Here is a 19,173-nt window from a genome sequence, read left to right as displayed (position 1 = left end):
AGAGCTTAAATGGTATTATGTTTTCCGTTTCCTGGGTTACGGTCAGTTTCCAAGGTAACCTAGAGGGTCTGTGCGGCGCTTTCTATTTCCCTTCGTGTAAGACGAGCTATTTGTAGCGCGAGGATGGGCTGGAAAACGATCGTCCGCGTTGGAGTAGTCCTGAGAAGGACTGTGTAGATATTTTATACCTTTTAGAAAGTTGAATCTTGATGTGATGAAAACCAGAGGTCTCCGGACTCGTTCTTGAGTCATAGGCACGTAGATTTAGAACAGAAAGGATTTCTCCAAGGGCATCTGAGGTCCTATTTTGGACTAGTACATAAAATCTGATCTCAACTTGCGGGGAAACGATCAAATATTTTTCTTTGGAATGCATTATCCAATGCAACAAACAAAAAAAGTGTGGTGGTATGGATTTGTAGAAGAATAGGAATTTGCGAACAATGAAATGATTTTAAATCACCCCCAAAAAATGACTGAAAAAATGTATTCTGACTAAATTAATCCATTAAATTTGATTCAGCTCGTGTTTACGTTTAGTTCAGTGGCCTACACGGAATCTACGCATCCATTTTTCTGATCGTTCTCGTACAATGTCAGGTTGTTCGTAAATTGTTTCCTTTTTGGTACAATTTTCCTAAAAAAAGATTTGATGTTAATCTTTCATAAATCTTCATAAAGGATCTTTTTTGATCTCCCAAGATATTATTTTGCGTACGAAGGAAAAAATTATATCAACAAAAATGTTCCCGCGCTTTCATCAAAGAAGAGACCACGTGATTTGTTGAATGCGGTAGAAAATATCAACCAATCAGTGAACAGCTAGCTGCTGTTCCGAAATAGAGGTGCATAATATTGATACCCACGGGTTCTCGACGTCGTTGGTGCAAAATCTGTGTTTATCTCATCTATGTTTACATTGTACACTAGCTAAATGGATCACGAGAATGCCAAATAAAGGAAAGAAAGAGAAGGTAATGTTTTGGAAGCTTTGTGGTCTGTATGTTTTGGCAGTATGAAGCTAGGATATGGACATGGTGAGTTTGGCAAGTATGACATCCCTGATTCTATGAACTTACTTTATTCCTCTTGGTCAAATAGCAGGCTTCTAAGGCCGGGGGAAGTGCGAAGCAAGCAAATAAAGAAAACGGTGACAGTGTAAGCGATGAGGTAAGGTGAAAATTTGCCATTTAACGCAAGAAGTCCGTTGTGGTTTAAGTGTGTCGTATTATAGATCAAGATATTGTGAGCTGGGATGGGTGTCGACTGGTGTTGCTAAGTTTTTTTTCTTCTTGTTCGATATTTCTTCAACTCTGTAGGCCAAAGCAAAGTCTCAATCCGTTACTCATCCTCCCAGTCAAGCGGTCAAACTGAGACAATATGCAAATGGACCGTCGATTATGAGGAAGGAAAAGCGACAGAGTTCCTCGTCTTTTAACGTGAGCGACAATCGGGAGATAATGAAATTGCCTCCTCTGAAAGGTAAGTTTGGACGACGCTATTCGAGAATATCTTGTCTACTTTGCGCTTTTAGTATGTCGGTAGGTATTCGGAAAGTGCCGTGCTACAGCAGAAATTGTTTTTGATTCACAGTGGTCAGTCGTTTGTCCTTTTCACGGTTGTGTTCCAACAGTTTTGTCGTAAATTACTCAATTACCAACATTCCACTTATACCTCGAGGGACGTCTGTGACAAGAAGGTCTGATTTATCATCGGGTTTGCTTTGTTTACAAGTTCATCCTTTTTGTGATCGTAAATGTTTTTACCGTTGCTTTTATTTTTAAGCAATAAGTCAAATTGAATTTCATTAAAAGCCTGCTGGACGAAGTTTTGCTTGGAATTGCGATATCAGTGAATGTCTTCTAGCTTTAGAACTCGATTAGCTGATGGGTCGATAAAATAAATGTTTCAAACCAATTCCGCAGGAACTTCAATTAATCAATTTGATCTTCTTAGATAATAAAAATCAAATAGCAATACGATTCTTTCGATTTGTCTCCTTTGAAAAATCTTCCGGTTTTCCAGAGAAAGAGATATTGCTTCAAGCTAAATACAGCATGTATATTACTGTCAAATTTACGTGGTTCACAAATATGGCAAGATTTCCGCACATGTACGACCCCATATTTATTTTAAACCTTAAGGCAATTTGTTGTCTTTGCTGCTGTTTTCTTTGTGCAAGAACTTGATGCATAATAAATTATGGGATTGTGAGGAAATTTTACTTCTGTTCCTTTTTTAGGTGCAAATATACCCATTGATTTTTCTTAAAGATGTAATTTGATGAGTTCATCTTTAGTGTGGGGTTTACGTACTTTGTTAGCAGTCAAATAGTGGTCAAATCACCTGCCAAAAAGTATATGTCTAGTAATGGAGATATCTGGCCCAAGTTGTAGGAGGGGAGGAAAATTTTTCTTAGTATGTTTAACTTCTACCTAGTAGGAAGTCTCACATTGCTGGACAGTGATTTGACAATTGAATTCCAACTGATATAATTCTGGGATGAATTTCCAAGTGGTTTCTCTTAGACACATTTGTTTCAGGAAATTTATATATTTTATGAATTTTGTATAAATGGTTTTATTCTTACTAAATTTGGAATTCCATTAAGTTAAATAGATTACACATGGGCCGTTTTCTGTTGTTGGCAGTTTTGTGTCTTTTACCCTGTAAATTGAAATGAATAAGGCACATGTGTTGTTTGGTGATGTTTTCACACTCTGCTATGCCCCTTCAAAAGTGAATAGTTTTTTAACAAATCACTGAAATGTGTTTTAAGTGACAATACTGTCCATTCTTAGAAAATGGATCATTTAAGAAGTAAATTTCTGTTTTTTGGGAAAGATGTTAGTTCTAGAACTAACATAATTAATTAACCTAATTAATGAAAACAAAAAGGACTTGAGTAAACTGTGGAAAACTCTTAAGAACATAATATCATCCAACAAGAAAAGTTCTAGCATCGGATGCATTGAAACAGACGAGGGTCTTGTCTTCGAACCCGAGGAAATATCTAAAGGCTTCGCACATTATTTCAGTACAGTGATTCTAAAGATCAGACAGAGCTTATGATCAATCGTAGTCCACCTCGGATCTCCTAAGGTACTAACTGATGATCACTTCAGATTTTCAGAGATCAAGCCAGACTTTGTCTATTAAGAACTTAAGAGTATAAAACCCAACAAATGGACTGGCATTGAAAACACTCCCCCGTGCCTTCTCAAAGATGGATGTGGTGTTCTAGCGAAACCACTAACCGTCCTTATGAATAGAAGCTTGGCTGAGGTTGCAATTCCTGCTGACTGGAAATCTGCAACTGTCACACCAATCTTCAAGTCGGGCTCCAAAGTGGATGCAGCAAACTACCGACCTATCTCAGTCCTGTTTGTCTTCAGTAAAATTCTTGAATGCGCTGTCCAGCGGAACAAGCTTTTATCTGTACATCAATCTGGTTTTTCGTCCACTTCACTCTACAGCTACATGTCTTACAGATGTCACCAACAACCTTCTCTACAATATAGACAAGGGTTTATTAACAGGGATGGCCTTCCTTAACTTTGTTGTCAAGTAACTACCTATTCCTCATAATTTGGATATATCAACAAAGTTGAAATGGTAAATTGGCCACCGTAATGATTACAAAAGCTGATGTTTTGAGCGTTAGCCCTTTGTCGGAGCGAATAGAGGAATTGTGGGTTGTGTGTGCTTTTAAAGGCAGAAAATGGAGCTACGTTATTGGTGGGAACATGGCAACGAGAAAAACATGAATAAATTAGTGGAATGAAAAGCGTTTGTTGAGCAGTCTAAATCCCACAGGGATCAATGAATGCTTTTCATTCCACTAATTTATTTGTGTTTTTCTTGTTGCCATGTTCCCACCAATAACGTAGCTCCATTTTCTGCCTTTAAAGCACAGACAACCCACAATTCCTCTATTTGCTCCAATGAAGGGCTAACGCTTGAAACATCAGCCTTTGTAATCGTTACGGTGGCCAATTTACCATTTCAACTTTGTTGATATATCCAAGTTATTTCATTACCCTCACCAACGCAGCCCCAAACAGTTTCTTTAGAAACTATCAGCCTTTATCTATTCCTCAATTTAAAAAAAAAAACCAAGGTAATGTTAATTGGTACAGCTCAGAGACTACACATGACCAGAAGCTTTACCGTCAATGCCAACGACAATGTCTTCGAAAGAGTTTTCAGCTTTAAGTATCTGGGAGTTGTTCTTGACCCATGCCTTTCCTGGAGCGAGCATACAGATCACATTACCAACAAGATATCATCCAGGCTTGGAATGCTTCACAGAGCACGTAAAGTCTTAACCACATGAGGCCTGTATCACACTGTACAACTCGATGATTCTACTACTCTTGGACTATTGTTGCTGTGTATGGGATGGATGTAGTGCCACAAAGAAAGACTATCTTGATAAACTACAGAGATGTGCTGCAAGCATCATTGAATGTAGGAAAATTAAAGAGAGCGAGTTGCATTTCATGTTTTCATGGCCCAGCCTACAGGCATGCAGAAGCTATCAAAACTTTTTGTTAGTCTATAAATGCCTTAGCAATCTAGTCCCAGAATACTTGCTACACGAATTCAAATTCTCTAGACACTTCCATAATTGTAATACCAGGAAAAAAGATCTGATTCGTTTACCTCTAGCAAAAACTGCAAAATACCAGTCTTCTTTCCGATATAATGGACCAAAAACTTGGAACTCTCTACCATCCAAAACACGGAATTCTGAAAGTCTTTTGTACTTAAAACAGTCACTTAAAGCTTACTTTAGAATAACTTCTAGTTAATTAACTCACTTGTAAATATTCTCATAGTTATATTATACATTTGTTTTATACTGTATCATATGTAATTGCATTTTAGTTTGTTTTATGCAGAGCTCCATTTAAACCAGCATATGCTGAACTGGGCATCTCTCCTAAAATATTGTTGATAAATAAATAGAAATAAGTAGTGGTTAGCAGTTATTCAGCTCCTTTTTGGTGAATGATGATGGATATTTACCAAGTCATGAGGGGGCAAGGGAAATATCCACCACTTTAATTGACACGAAGGTGAATAATTGTTTTAGTATATACCACACAGAACTCCCCCCAAAAAAGTTTACTTCTGTCAATACACCAATGGAAATGGTTAAGATTTAAATTGTTGATTCAGGATTTTGTCTCTTTGGCTGTTCAGAGGTAAAATGTACTTAATTATCACCTTCGAACCAACCAATCATTGTGCACAAGAAGCACTTTTCACTTGTGTGGTATATATCTATTTGATCTGAAGTGAAAAGGGCATTTAGCAATGACTTACTCCATGCACAGTAAAATAAATTTTTTATTGGTTAGACTGATTTTATCTTTTTCTCTCCCACTGTGAATAAAAAGGAAGGCAAAAACAACCAAGAAATATTTGAATAGCAAAGTTTTTTCAAAGAAATGATACATAATTGCTGCTTAGAAGCAAATAACACATGGAGGCGGCATGGCCAAGTGGTTAGGGTGCTGGACATGTAATCCGGTGTCCCGGGTTCAAGTCCTCCATCCTGCCACTCACTGGATTTGTTCTCCGATGCCCCCAGTTCAACTCCTTGGCTGCGCTCTGTAAATAGCCCACTGGTCTGCCTCCTGCCAGTGGGGATTTTGAAGCTCTTAGTTTAGTCTACATTGTGGCTGAAAAGTCCCTAAGGGGGAGCCTCAATTAATGTATATTATTATATTATTGTTATTATTATTATAACACAGCCACATATTTCTTGCGTGTATGGGACCAATGTAGTACATTCACTGTGCATGAAAAGTCATTTATTAGAATGGCCATGGCCAGAAAATTGCATAGCTTTATGAAGAAAACTCTGAAAGTTGTATCCTTCAAAGGACTAATTTTTCATTGTTTTTCTAATATTACATTTGTAGTGTTCAAATTGGTTCACTCAACTCCAGTTATCAGCTCATGTTGGAGTAACCTTCTATGGAAATGCAATGTGCGAACTGTTGCAGAGCTGAAATTATTCGATTTGTGCTTGTTGGATTGGTTATAACCAACTCAGCATTGTGTGCCTTGTTGGCTATTTACTTTCCCATATTCACCATGCACTGAAGGAATAATTATTAAATATTTTATGTTATTGGAATTTGTAGCTTAAGCATATGTTTTAGATATTCACTTTTTTTCTTGCAGACACAGCACCAAATGAGAGAGAACAACTCTTTGTGCAAAAACTTCAGCAGTGTTGCATTTTGTTTGACTTTGCTATGGATCCACTGAGTGACCTCAAATTCAAGGAAGTTAAAAGAGCAGCACTCAATGAGATTGTTGATTTTATCACTCACAACAAAAATGTGATCACAGAACCCATTTATCCTGAAGTAACTCGCATGGTAAAGATGCAGAATTTATGTGTATTGATTGATTCATGTAATAACTTGCGTTAAGTGTGTTTGGGTGGGCTAGAAATACTTGGTGGCTTTCTAGTAAAATGTCTACCTAAAATGAAGAAAAGGTCAAGTAATATTTTCTTTCATTTTCAAATTTATCTGTAGAGAATGTTCAGATAATTATTTTTTTAGTACTTGATGAAAAGAGCAGTTAAGGAAGATGAGGTTTTCTTTTGCAATATTTCTATTGAAAAGACTACCATGATAATGCCTTGGTCTCATGTACCACTCAGCGGATCCAGTCACATGTAGACTCCTTACCAGGATATAAAAAAGTCCGGTGCTGGTCATAGTTAACCTCTGTATAATGAACATCTTTATAACTGTCTAAAAGCAAGTTCGTACAGCTATCTTTCATACTTTCATGAAAGCAAATTGAAGGGAGATTTGATTTAATGAATGAGTGAATGAATGAAGTGTTCACTGGTTTTTGCAGTTTGCTGTCAACACATTCAGGACTCTACCACCTCCATCAAATCCAAATGGAGCAGAGTTTGATCCAGAAGAAGATGAACCAAGCTTAGAAGCTGCCTGGCCACATCTTCAAGTAAGTTCAAAGATAAATGAATGTTGTTTATCCTCAAATTATTTCTTCCCTGGAATCACCACTCCCTTGAGAGAAGTGCTCCCACAACCAAAATTATTGTTGCCCCTTTGTTGATAAATAAATGATCACATGTGCCAACCTGGTGAAGTATGGAATTGTTTTAATAGATTTTTTCATTGATAACCCCATCTCTTTTAGTTTGAGAACAAGTTAGCTTTGGGAAAAATTAAAACAAGCACCAACTATGCTAAAATGAAAACATTAAAATCAGTTACACAGTTTACGTCATTGTTTATTGTTTATAAAATGGATTATTCCAAAGAAAGATTTTATGTGGCCATGATATAGAAGAAATGTAGTTTAATTGTTTCCCTCACAAAGGCATGACCATCTTTACCTAAATTTGGAATAGGCACCTTAGATGCTATTTCAAAGAATTATGGTATTAGGTAAAATTTTCAGCAGACTACAAAGTTATTACTACATTGTTTATCAGTTTTGAACAATTTAATTTTTAAGATGTAGCAAAATTATTGATGCTATTTCAAATGGACTTATTACTGTCTTTTTGTCTTTAGATTGTGTATGAATTATTCCTGAGGTTTCTGGAGTCTCAGGATTTTCAGCCAGCATTGGCCAAGAAATTTATTGATCAAAAATTTGTCATGCAGGTAATGAAATTTGTTCAAATGAAATATTTTTGTCATTACAAAATAGCTAAACCAGTACAGAAGTGAATCTGTTAAGTTATGAAGATTTGACAATAATTTGTTGGTACTTACCTGAACTGTCTTTTGGCTGTTATGTAGTTTGAATATTATCAGAGTTTTACCTATAGCAGATCTTTTGCATACAGCTATAGCTCTCAATCCACAAAAATAAGTTTACCCAGAAAATGGCTAGCGTGAAAGATGAAAACAACACAATTGCAACCATTGAAGTTTTTTTATGACTAGCAAAAAGTTGAATTGCTTTGTTTCTGTTTTTTTTTTTTTTGTTTTTTTTGTTTTTAGCTTCTTGATCTTTTTGATAGTGAAGATCCAAGGGAACGAGATTTCCTTAAGACAGTTCTCCACAGAATATATGGCAAGTTTCTTGGACTTAGAGCATATATCAGAAAACATATAAATAATATATTTTACCGGTAAGTTGAGGTCTTGGTGTATAGTTTTTGATAATGATGATAGTGGTAAACAGGGATAAAGTAAAGTATGAGCAAAATGTCCACAACATGGGAAAAACATATTTAGGGCAGTTTCCACTAATCAGGGGGATTTATTTTGGCCCAGTGTGGAACTGCAGGTGGAAAGGTGGAAGTGGAGGCCTTAATTGGCTTGGTCATTGTGCTTTGTTCTTGGGCAAGATACTTCACCCTTACACACTCAGAAGTGATTAACATGTAACTTCTTCCTATAATATCCATACATTATTCAGCAAACAGGTAATGAGAATACTCAGATATAAGTTGTTGCCTTGATCTAACACCAAATTCTTGTAACTAGCTTACAAGGAAATATGTTGCAGCCAAAGGGGAGAATTGACTATCAGATCTTGGGAGTTAAAGAGTTACCTGTCACAGTCAGTGTGTTGCTCTTTTCACAAGTGATAAAGGGCTACAGTCGAACCTCGATTAAATTGAGCTACCAATTGAGCTATTATAACTGCCTCCCGGTTAGCTCAATTGGTAGAGCACCGGACTGTTGTGCGGAAGCAGTCGTGAGTTCAAATCCGGCCGGACCAACACTCAGGGTCTTTAAATAACTGAGAAGAAAGTGCTGCCTTTGTAATAATATCTGCAAATGGTTAGACTTTCTAGTCTTCTCGGATAGGGACGATAAATGGAGGTCCCGTCTCACAAGCCCTTGTATGTGATAAAAAAATTTGTGGGACGTTAAAGAACCCACACACTGTTCGAAAAGAGTAGGGCACGTAGTGCCCAGTGGTGTGGTCTATCTTTGTGTAGTGTCTATCAAATCGATGGGCGGTACTGCGCCTTTGAATATTGTGTAGAAAGGGCGCAATATAAATAAGGAATTCATTCCTTCATTCATGCATTTGTTGGGACTAGACAAAATAGTCCAGATAATCGAGGGTCTAGATGATTAAGAAATATTAATGAGGAACAAAAACTCATTGAACTAAGAAAGCAACATTCAACCCTGAAAGAAAACATTTACAAATTGTTTTGAAAAAGATATGGTCTACATCTTTACTGTCCTATGGGAATGCCTCTACATGTAGTGTTGGGATTAACCATGTGCTGGTCAGGCATCTTGTGAAGGAGGAATGACAATACTCCTTGCAGCTAACATGCATCTGAAAGTACAATCTCTTTTGGATAGGAGACACACTTCCTGAAATTTTCTGTGATTGGAATGGGTATATTTTGAAACCACACATTTTTCTGACATGATGTCATATCTCATGTTTTATTGTTTAGATTTATATATGAAACTGAACATCACAATGGGATTGCAGAGCTACTGGAAATTCTTGGGAGGTGAGAGATGAGAGTCTTTGCTGTCATTTCTGTTCAGCTAAAATTGGAATTTATTAAAAACTGGATCATTGGATAATGCAATTCAAGACTTTTTATTGGCTAAGCCATTTGTGGTGTATGAGCCAATATACCATAATCTAATATCTGTACATTGTAACTCCGGTTTCTTCTTATAGAATAAAGTCGAGAAGATTTGTCTAATATCTTGGGGGCATTTTTTTTAATAAAACAGTTATTCCACTTGCACTTGTTGGATATGAGATGATTGTAGCCAATGAGGCGCGTAGCGCCGAGTTGGCTATCTATCATTCATATCCAATGTGCGGTTGTGGAATCATTGTTAAATACAATATTTAAATGGTCCTTTGGATTAATGAATACTTGTAAAGTATTTTAAATAATGATTTGCTTCCCCAGCAATTTTTTTCTCAAGTGACTTTTGTTGTTATTCACACCAGTCCTGTGATTTTAAATGTAAGTTTTTTCAAAGTGACTAGGTTTATAATTTTTTCATATTTCTAAGCATCTCAAGTGCTTCAAACGTGAGTGGTTTATGAGCCTACTGAGCAAGGCTTTTTCTGTTTGTCAATTTTCCTGACATCTGTGTTCCTGAATTTTTGCCACATGATTTCACTCTAACCATACAGCCTTGTCCAGACTGACCAACTATCTTACTTTGTTTACCCAGCATCATCAATGGCTTTGCAGTTCCTCTCAAAGAGGAACATAAGCATTTTCTTATGAAAGTTCTTATGCCTCTACACAAAGTCAAAGCACTCAGTATGTACCATCCACAGGTAAGATTGCATTTTTTATTTTTGTCAAGCCAGGGGTTAACCCAGAATCACATTACTTTGAATTGATGCTTCAAGTACTTAACTGTACACTTCTGGGCTCCAAGCTCAACCTTTTTCCAAAGTTGCCATTTAGTGAGTGGCCACCAGCGAAAAAGTGCACTTTGCTTAGTAGTTGTTATTCTTTATTTCTCAGTTGGCTTACTGCATTGTACAATTCTTGGAAAAGGATCCCACTCTCACAGAACCGGTAAAGATTATTTTATTTAAAACTATGTAATAGTGTTGTTGGAGCAATGGTTAGTTCCATATTAAGTAATCTGGAAATGCATTGGTCTTCTTTCATTTTCCTCATTGATTAGCATAGAAAACTCACCACGCTCCAGTGTACACATTTATGAGCATTTGCCAGCCCTCTTTGATAATGGAGATCCTCTCAATACAAGGAAGAATAGTAGAATGATTTGAATTAATGAAATGGCCATCAAAAAGTGATAGCATCATTTCTTGGCACACATTTTTCACCTCTTACTATAGTCTTCGTATGTTATATTCAGGTGATTGTGTCACTTATGAAGTTCTGGCCAAAGGTTCACAGTCCAAAAGAGGTTTGTGAGTTTACAGTGAATAGCTGAAGGCATGTTTCAGAGGCAGGGGAGTGGGGTGGGGGAGGGGAGTAGGGTGGGGGAGTGGGGTGGGGAGTAGGGTGGGGTGGGGGAGTAGGGTGGGAGGGGAGAGGGGGTTCTCATATTATAGCTGTTTAACCCTTTAACCCCCATAAGTGACCAAGAAAGAATTTTCTTAGAATATCAAACAGAGAAGCAATGACAAAAAAGAAAAATATCAATAAAGGGATTATTAATTGATCCATTACTAACATCTTGAGAACTGTGCAACAGACAGTAAGGAGAATTATTATCCAACTACACTCCATAGAGTACAAATAACACTTAAGGTGCCTACAAATATCATGTGGTATTTGTACACCAGAGAACTGGTTAGACAGGTTTTCTCACATCATGCAAGCAATGAATTGGATTGACAATTTAAATTTTTTCTACCACAAAGAGTTGGAATGGCTGGAGAATGCTGATCCAAGTTTATTAGTTAAATTTAACATAGAGAAGCAGTTAGACGATCACATTGAAATTTCATCATCAGTTGAAGAAAATAGAAACAGCAACATGACAACGTGCCAATGTTGTTCCTCTTTGCATACTTCTGTCATGCACTCCCTGTAAATAAATATCTGGGCTAGTCAAAATACAGCACAACTCATAAAAATACTCAGTGATACTACGCAACAAAATTTCTAATAAGATATTTATTTACTGAGACCTTGGGGATGAAAGGGTTTAGGAAGGTTTTGGGGAGAAAGCATAAAAATACCTGAAACAATCTCAAGCAAAATATAAGATCTGATTGATAAATTGAAGTAGTCTCATACTAACACACCCAAATTGTAATGTGTCTTATGTACAAAAAAGGATCCTAAATGCTTTGCCATACAGAAGAAGGAATTTATGAGATATTGTAATAATATATAATACTGAGGCGATAAAAATGAAGATATGTTAACAGGTCTAAACAAGTGAAGTAAATTTTTTTTTTTTTTTTTACAGGTTATGTTTCTGAATGAACTAGAAGAAATTCTTGATGTCATTGAGCCATCAGAATTTGCCAAAATCTTAGAACCTCTTTTCCGACAACTGGCAAAATGTATCTCCAGCCCACACTTCCAAGTAAGTGCGGAATTTGCCTTTAATTTGTTTGTTGATACAATTTCCCAGAATTTTTTATGCTCTGCATTGTCGGAACACAGCTCTGCCTCTTTTCAGGTGGCATATTCTGTTCAACTGAACACAAATGTGTCCAACAATGATTTCCATTATTCTTCCATGGTTTTGTGTGAAATAGTTTGTCAATAACAAGGCAAAAAATAAGGTTACAGTTCACAGCAACAGATGTAGAAATACACAGAGACACTCAAGTAGTGTTTTTACTATGAAAATCATGATTATCTGGTGGAAACAGTGCAATTAAAGAATTCAGTTAATTTTTTGTGAAAATGAGTTAAGGTAGATCAAAATTCAAGACTTGAACAGAATAATCCTGTTCAGGTTGTGGATATTTTAGCTAGAATTTTTTTTTGTCTTTCTAAAATTGAGGGATTTGCATGTTTTAATGGAAGATTACTTTGGCCTATGTGTTGCTTGTTTTGAAACAAATGTTCCAGTGTAAAGATTATCAAATGCTTATAGCTAGATTTTTTGACATTCTGATCATGATCTCTGATGGAAATAACAGCTTATTACTATTCTTGTTTTGATCTGCAGGTTGCTGAGCGTGCGCTTTATTACTGGAATAACGAGTATGTGATGAGCTTGATGAGTGATAATGCTGGTGTCATAGTGCCAATCATGTTTCCATCTCTTTACAAACACTCAAAGAACCACTGGAACAAGTGAGTACAAGTTTTTGTTTTTCAACTAAGATTTATGTTAACCTGGAGACTCATGGTTTCACTTCCTAAGGTATCTTTTGTAAGCAAGTGTTGAGTAGAAGAGGAATAAGACTTTTTCACTGGTTATAAGAAGTGAGTGCAAAGGTTAATGAATTGAAAAAAAAAGCGGTAAAGGTAAAGAATCCAATCCTACAGAGACGTCGGCCAACACTTCAGCCAACATGTTGGCTGACACACTACCGACACACTACCAATGGCTGGGAGGGAAGAATTGTTAATTTAGTTGGTCAGGAAAATTTGACATTTGTTTGGGAAAAGTCAGGAAAAAGGCATGAAGTTTTGGAAACCTATGACTGTGGCAACCTTGTGAAACATTTTAGTTTGTAATCATTCCTATTAGTTGTCACTGCTTGTTATAATTATAATTGTAATTCCTCCCCCCCCCCCTCCCCCATCAATCCATACAAACCTTGAAAACTTATTACTTCTCCAGGACAATCCATGGTCTCATCTATAATGCTTTAAAGCTATTTATGGAGATGAATCAAAAGCTCTTTGATGAATGTACACAAAAATATAAACAAGAGAGGCAGAGGTATGGCCATATGTAGCAGTCAGAATGTCTTCAAATTACAAATTGTATCTATAGCTTTTGTGACTTGTGATGTTTCTGGTTAATCAGTGCTTAACCCTTATGAGTGGTTAGCATCTAAATTCTCCTTCAGTATTGCTGCTGAATCAAACACTTAAGTTATGAGAACAAAGGAAATGATCAGCACCTTTAAAGAAGTTCTTAATCATTAGACAAGTTCTCCTTGTCAGTATGTTAGGAAATGTGTAGAGAACAGCATGGAAAGTACACAGTGATGTTCAGAATTAAAAAGTTAAATGTGCTTCTGATGTTCTCTCTCAGGGAAAAAGAAGACCTCAAAAAGAGAGAAGAAGCATGGCTAAAAATTGATGAACTAGCTCGGAAGAACCCAGATGTAAGTTACTTAAATACATTTTTTGAAAGGAGTTGCAGGCTTTGAACATTGGCTGTGAAAGTTGAGCTAATTATAACAGAATGTTTTAACCTCATTCACTGTCATAATGGACAGAATTGCTGCTTAGTTAAATTTGGAATCAGTGAACATTAAGGACTTGATGTGACTGCCTCTTTGATTCTCTATGGTTTAATGAAATTATTAAAATCTTTGAGAATTAGTCAAAAGATGGCCAAACAATGTTCTCAATGAAAATTAAACTAGCTTCTAGCCCAACAGTGGGCTTACAAATCACTGTCTACACCAGTCCTATTTGTTTTTGTTTTTTTTTTACACTTTGAAAGAACAGTTACTTTACCTTTGATTGTGATTTAGCTGGTAGAACTCTTAATATAGGCACAAACAACACACAATTCATACAATTCTACAGTCAACTGATGAACTGTAATGAACTTTATTACATGATTCAGGCAGTCAGAGGGCCAATAACTAAAATCAACCAATCAAAATGCTCTATTACCGGTCAATATTCTCTCAGTATTGGACCGGGCACTGTCCCTAATGGTCCTGAATGATACCGCACTTGTGTCCCTTTTAACTTCAGTCGTGTAATAAATGTCTTATTAACCAAGGTTGCTCGGGACTGCACTGGAAGAATATCGGCCCTCGGTCTTTTTTGTATGGATCTCGCTGCGCTTGGTCCATACTGTCAAGACCTCGGACCAATATTCTTCCAGTACGGCCCTCGCGCTTGGTTAATAAGATATATGTATATAGTGAAAAAAGGCTGATAGTTTAGAAAGAAACTGTTTGGGGCTGTGTCGGTGGGAGTAACGAAATAGTTTGGATATATCAACAAAGTTGAAATGGTAAATTGGCCACCGTAATGATTACAAAAGCTGACGTTTTGAGCGTTAGCCCTTCGTCGGAGTGAATGACGAAGGGCTAACACTCGAAACGTCAGCTTTTGTAATCGTTACAGTGGCCAATTTGCCATTTCAACTTTGTTGATATATCCAAATTATATATGTATATAGTAAAATATGACTGTTATCTCTCAAGGGGCTTTAGTGGATTGATAAGCTTTCAATAGGGAGTGACATGATATCTTTATTTTGTTGCAGTATGTCAAGATTGCCCGTCTAGCTGGTGTTGATGAGGAGAGAGATAGAGAGCTTGTGGACCAGGGTTGTGAAATGGAAGGTGTAGAAGATGAAGTGATAGTTCTTCAGGGAGTGTCGAAAACGGTAAGGTATTTGCTTTTTTTGCACTGGAGCTTTAATTCATCCCTTAGAGGAGAAATATGAATCTAAACCATATAATTTTTATCATTGTGATCATAATACCTGAATAAAATTCTGTCTCTTGTTGCAAAAAAAAAAAAACAAGGAGTTTCTGTCACAGCTCACTAGTACCCATATATACTCCTTAATTGGAGGAAAGAAGTACAGTAAGAGTTCAAATGTTTTGCTTAAAAACACAACACACTTATTGAGGCTAGTGCTGTAATGAAACCCTTCCTATCCACCTCTAATGTGTTGACCACATGGCTAGCATGTTAGAACTCCAAGAATTTTACAAATCAGTGGATAAGTGTTTTCTAATTCTTTCTATCTATTTTTCCTTTTTTTGAAGGAAATTTCATTGAAGAGACCAGAGAATAAAAAGTTTGTACGGCGGAAATCTGAACTTCCTCATGACTCATGCACTGTAAATGCGCTATCAGACTACAATAGTCCAGATGAATACCTGGCCACAGCAGCAGAGGGGTAAAATTTGTCCACGAGCTTTCCCTTTCCCCTTATTCGGGTGTGGCACAGTTCAACTCTAAGGGATTCAGAGTCTCTTATAGTGATTGATTTATGGTTACTCTTAAAAATGTTCTTTTGTGGAAAAGAAATATGCTATGAGTTGCAAATTACTTCTAATAGCAGTGGGCTGGTTTCCAAACTGACAGCTTGAAATGAGAATCTCTAAACTTTTTAACTAAGAAGGAAATTTGTATCAGCAACTTCAAAAAGCACATTTCACAATTTGTTAATCCTACAAAGTTTCTTGTTTAAGGGTCACGTTTCAGTGAATAAAAATTAATGTTAAACTTGGAAAAAGAAAACCCAGACATTTTTATTGTTTGGTTAAAAGGCATCCTCATTCTTACAAGGGATTGTATGTGCAACTAATTATCAACATCTCATGCCCTGATTTAATATCCTGACTTCCAAATATACTGATCTTGTTGGTGCAAGCCATCATGAACTTGCCAAAAAAACTCAAAACTTCAGAACTTTTTAAGGCCGTTAAATTCAACATAGTATCAGCATCGACCGCTAGTTTTGAACTTGAAGATTTTGTATACATCTAAATGTAAATTGATTGTTTCAATGTCGCACTTTATGGCATTCAATACGCTTTAATTTGCTTTAATTCTATTTAATGTTTAGCTGTATTTGATTTTAATTAAGTAGTATTTTAGTGTACACGACCCCACAAACTTTTAGCTTTCATACATATTGTGTATAAATAAAGATAACCAACCAACCAACCAACCAAGTCAGAAGGGAAGGGGGGCAGCTTATCAATTGCTGGGACTTCCAGAGATGTGGCTTTTTGGAGAGGGGGGGTCCTTTTAGAGATGCAAATTTTACTGTTTAGAGGAGGGACTTATTTTGGATAGGGGGTGTGTCTAAGGGGGGTTTGGATTGAAGGGTTCTGATAAAAACCTACTGAGCACTCAGATTAAAGTTAATAATTTTCATCTGAATTGTTACCCAGATTTGAATATTGTATACAGAATGCATTTCTTGACCTGCAATGTTTTAACATGAACTATTAGTGGCTTTAAAATATCAGTGTATTACATGCTGAAATGCTACATAGCTCAAACAAATGGCAACGACTCCACTATTTTTTAGTTTTTTTTCTTTTTTGGGGGGGGGGGAGGGAGGGAGGGGCTACTTAGTAGTACATTCCCTGAGTTAGTTTCCTGCCACAGTTTGACGACTGTGTTCTTGTGTAGCTGTTTCTTCTTTGAGAGCGTTACAGTTGACAATTGTTATTTATTATTTTTATCCACAAAAAGTTAACCAAAAGTTAAGATTTTATTTTACCAAATGTAGATTATAGGATTATTTTTAAGATGGCTGTTAACTTGAAACCAGGTTTACTGTGAAAGCTTTATTAATCATTTTTTTTTTATTTCCCTTCTAAATATATATTTCATACATTTTAACCATTCTTTTTCGTAATTCAAGTCTTACTGACAAGTGGACTAGCAGTAGTTTTGTTTGAGAAGTGTCTATTTGGCTGTATGGCCACTTTAAGCAAACAGTAAAGCTTGTAAAGGGTTTTGCTTTCAAAGAAACACCTCTCTTCAATGAATTCAGTAAAGCTTTTTCAGTAAAGTTGGTTAACCATTATTTTGTTATTGGGTTGCAGGTCTTAAATTTTTTATATGCTATGTTTTTGATTTTTGTGTTAGTGATCAAATAGGGTTTTTTTTTTTTTAATCTCTTTCCCCCCTATGAGTGATGGGATTTCACCTCACAATATCACTTCATTTTCAAGGAGAAAAGCAACATGAAAAAAGAGTGAGATCACTTTGGAAATCTTCTCTGCTTTATTCCCAGAGCTCAGTTGTAAGTAGTGTGTAATGCAGCACTGACTGTGAATTGATTTTCACATCTTGGGAGTGAAAGGGTTAAGGGGGCAATGCACTTAGTTTTGAGTAATTTTTGTTGAACCTATCAATCTACCATAAAATATTAAAATGTAAGCATAGCAAGAAAGAAAAACACCAAAATGTAGAGATTCAGCTTTAAAAGGATTAAAGCTGACAAGAGACGGAGAAGATTGATACAGATTAAAAAATGTTTGACTTGTGAAAGTTGGGCAGATCTTGTCATAGTTCTTTTAACAATGCAGTGGAAAAAGCAGCTGAGATGTGTTTATAGCTGTCAATATTATTGGATGAAATGCAAGGAAATTGAGTTTCAAAATCTACTGGGCTTAAGATATGGGGAAATTCAGCCCAAATCGATCCCCATGTTTATCATTTCAATCTATGACAGTCATCTCCATTTCCAGGCACTCATGTATCTTTTAGGTTTGTGCTATCTCATTCATATTTTTCTGTCTCAAAAAACTGATATTTTGTGGTCCCGCAGGAAATGAAGATAGTTTTTCATCGCTGAAAAAACAAAAGGAACACAATTCTAATTATCTTAACAAATCTCCCTCATGACACAATGTGTCTAACTGAATAGGTGGGGTTGGTGGGGACATGGGTTACTGAAGTACTGGTTAGTATCATTCAATCTACCTGTTCATGGCTTAAAAACATTGGTGCTTATGATCTGTAATATCTTGTCAATACAATGGAACCTCGATTTAATGAAGTGCTAAGGGACTGGGGAAATGGGGTTGTTGTATCAAGGGTTCATTATATTGAGGTTCTGTGGCATACATTCTACTGTAACTTTAGCTCGGCTGAAACGGAAGTATCGTTCGTTATACCGAGGACTTCGTTATTATAGAGGTTTGTTAAATTGAGGTTCCACTGCACTGGAACATTTATGGTTACGTAGGGATGTTTTTTTAATGAATTCTGCAATGGTGCGTGGGAAAGAATTTTTTCACGCAATGGGGAACACTAAGGAAAGTAGTTTTTAATGATATTGATGTAAGGATCAGGCATGCCTAATGGTAGCTACATGGAAGTTTTAGTCAAACTAACATAAAAAGTGAAAAATGAATTATTAAAAACTAGATCATTGGATAATGCAATCCAAGACTTGTTATTGGCTTAGCCATTATGGTATATTTAACAATTATTCGCTCAGGTTCGGTGAATATCGTTAAATAATCCCCGAGACGAAGTCGAGGGGATTATTCGACAATATTCACCGAACCTGAGGGGAATAATTGTTTTAGTATAATTTCTGAGCTGAACAACAGAAAAATTTCTAAAATCATAACATTTTAGTAACATTTTATTTTAACATTTTATATGAACCGCGTGGAGCGGTTTATATAGCATCATACAAGGAACGGCTTGACCAATCAGATTGCTGGAAACTCTTTGCCCAGCTCTGAAATTATACCAAAAGCCAATGTACCGTAATCTAATATCTGTACATTGTAACATCCGGTTTCTTCTTATAAAATAAAGTTGAGAAGATTTGTCTGATATCTTGGGGGTGTTTTTTTTTTTTTAATAAAACAATTATTCCACTTGCGCTTGTTGGATAGGAGATGATTATTACCAATGAGGCGCATAGCGCAGAGTTAGCTATCTGTTATCTCATATCCAATGCGCGCTCGTGGAATAACTGTTAATTATGTTGTTGACACTCAAGCCTCATGTTGTCTTATTCAGATAATGGTAATTGTTGTTGATGGGGTGTTCATCTCATTCGTTTATTATCGTGG

General features: G+C 36.3%; 1 protein-coding gene across 2 annotated transcripts; it reads left to right on the top strand.

The window, feature by feature from the left end:
- Nucleotides 1-816: 816 nt before the first annotated feature.
- On the top strand, nucleotides 817-18,931 carry LOC111329108 (serine/threonine-protein phosphatase 2A 56 kDa regulatory subunit gamma isoform). 2 transcript variants are annotated; one of them, XM_088724527.1, is made up of 17 exons: nucleotides 817-974; nucleotides 1,102-1,170; nucleotides 1,320-1,482; nucleotides 6,199-6,398; nucleotides 6,892-7,002; nucleotides 7,581-7,673; nucleotides 8,016-8,146; nucleotides 9,443-9,502; nucleotides 10,191-10,299; nucleotides 10,493-10,546; nucleotides 10,854-10,904; nucleotides 11,919-12,038; nucleotides 12,633-12,760; nucleotides 13,254-13,355; nucleotides 13,674-13,746; nucleotides 14,871-14,993; nucleotides 15,382-18,931. In XM_088724527.1, exons 1-17 carry the CDS (start codon nucleotides 948-950, stop codon nucleotides 15,517-15,519), a joined length of 1,752 nt encoding a protein of 583 aa, XP_088580653.1. In that variant the 5' UTR covers nucleotides 817-947; the 3' UTR covers nucleotides 15,520-18,931. The 2 variants fall into 2 exon arrangements, with proteins under 2 accessions (XP_088580653.1, XP_088580654.1); XM_088724528.1 differs by having other exon boundaries at nucleotides 831-974; nucleotides 1,105-1,170.
- The last annotated feature ends 242 nt before the right edge of the window (nucleotides 18,932-19,173 follow it).

The sequence above is a fragment of the Stylophora pistillata genome, chromosome 6 (genome assembly GCF_964205215.1).
Source record: "Stylophora pistillata chromosome 6, jaStyPist1.2, whole genome shotgun sequence".
NCBI classification, from domain to species: Eukaryota; Metazoa; Cnidaria; class Anthozoa; order Scleractinia; family Pocilloporidae; genus Stylophora; species Stylophora pistillata.
This window is presented reverse-complemented; position numbering and strand designations above follow the sequence as displayed.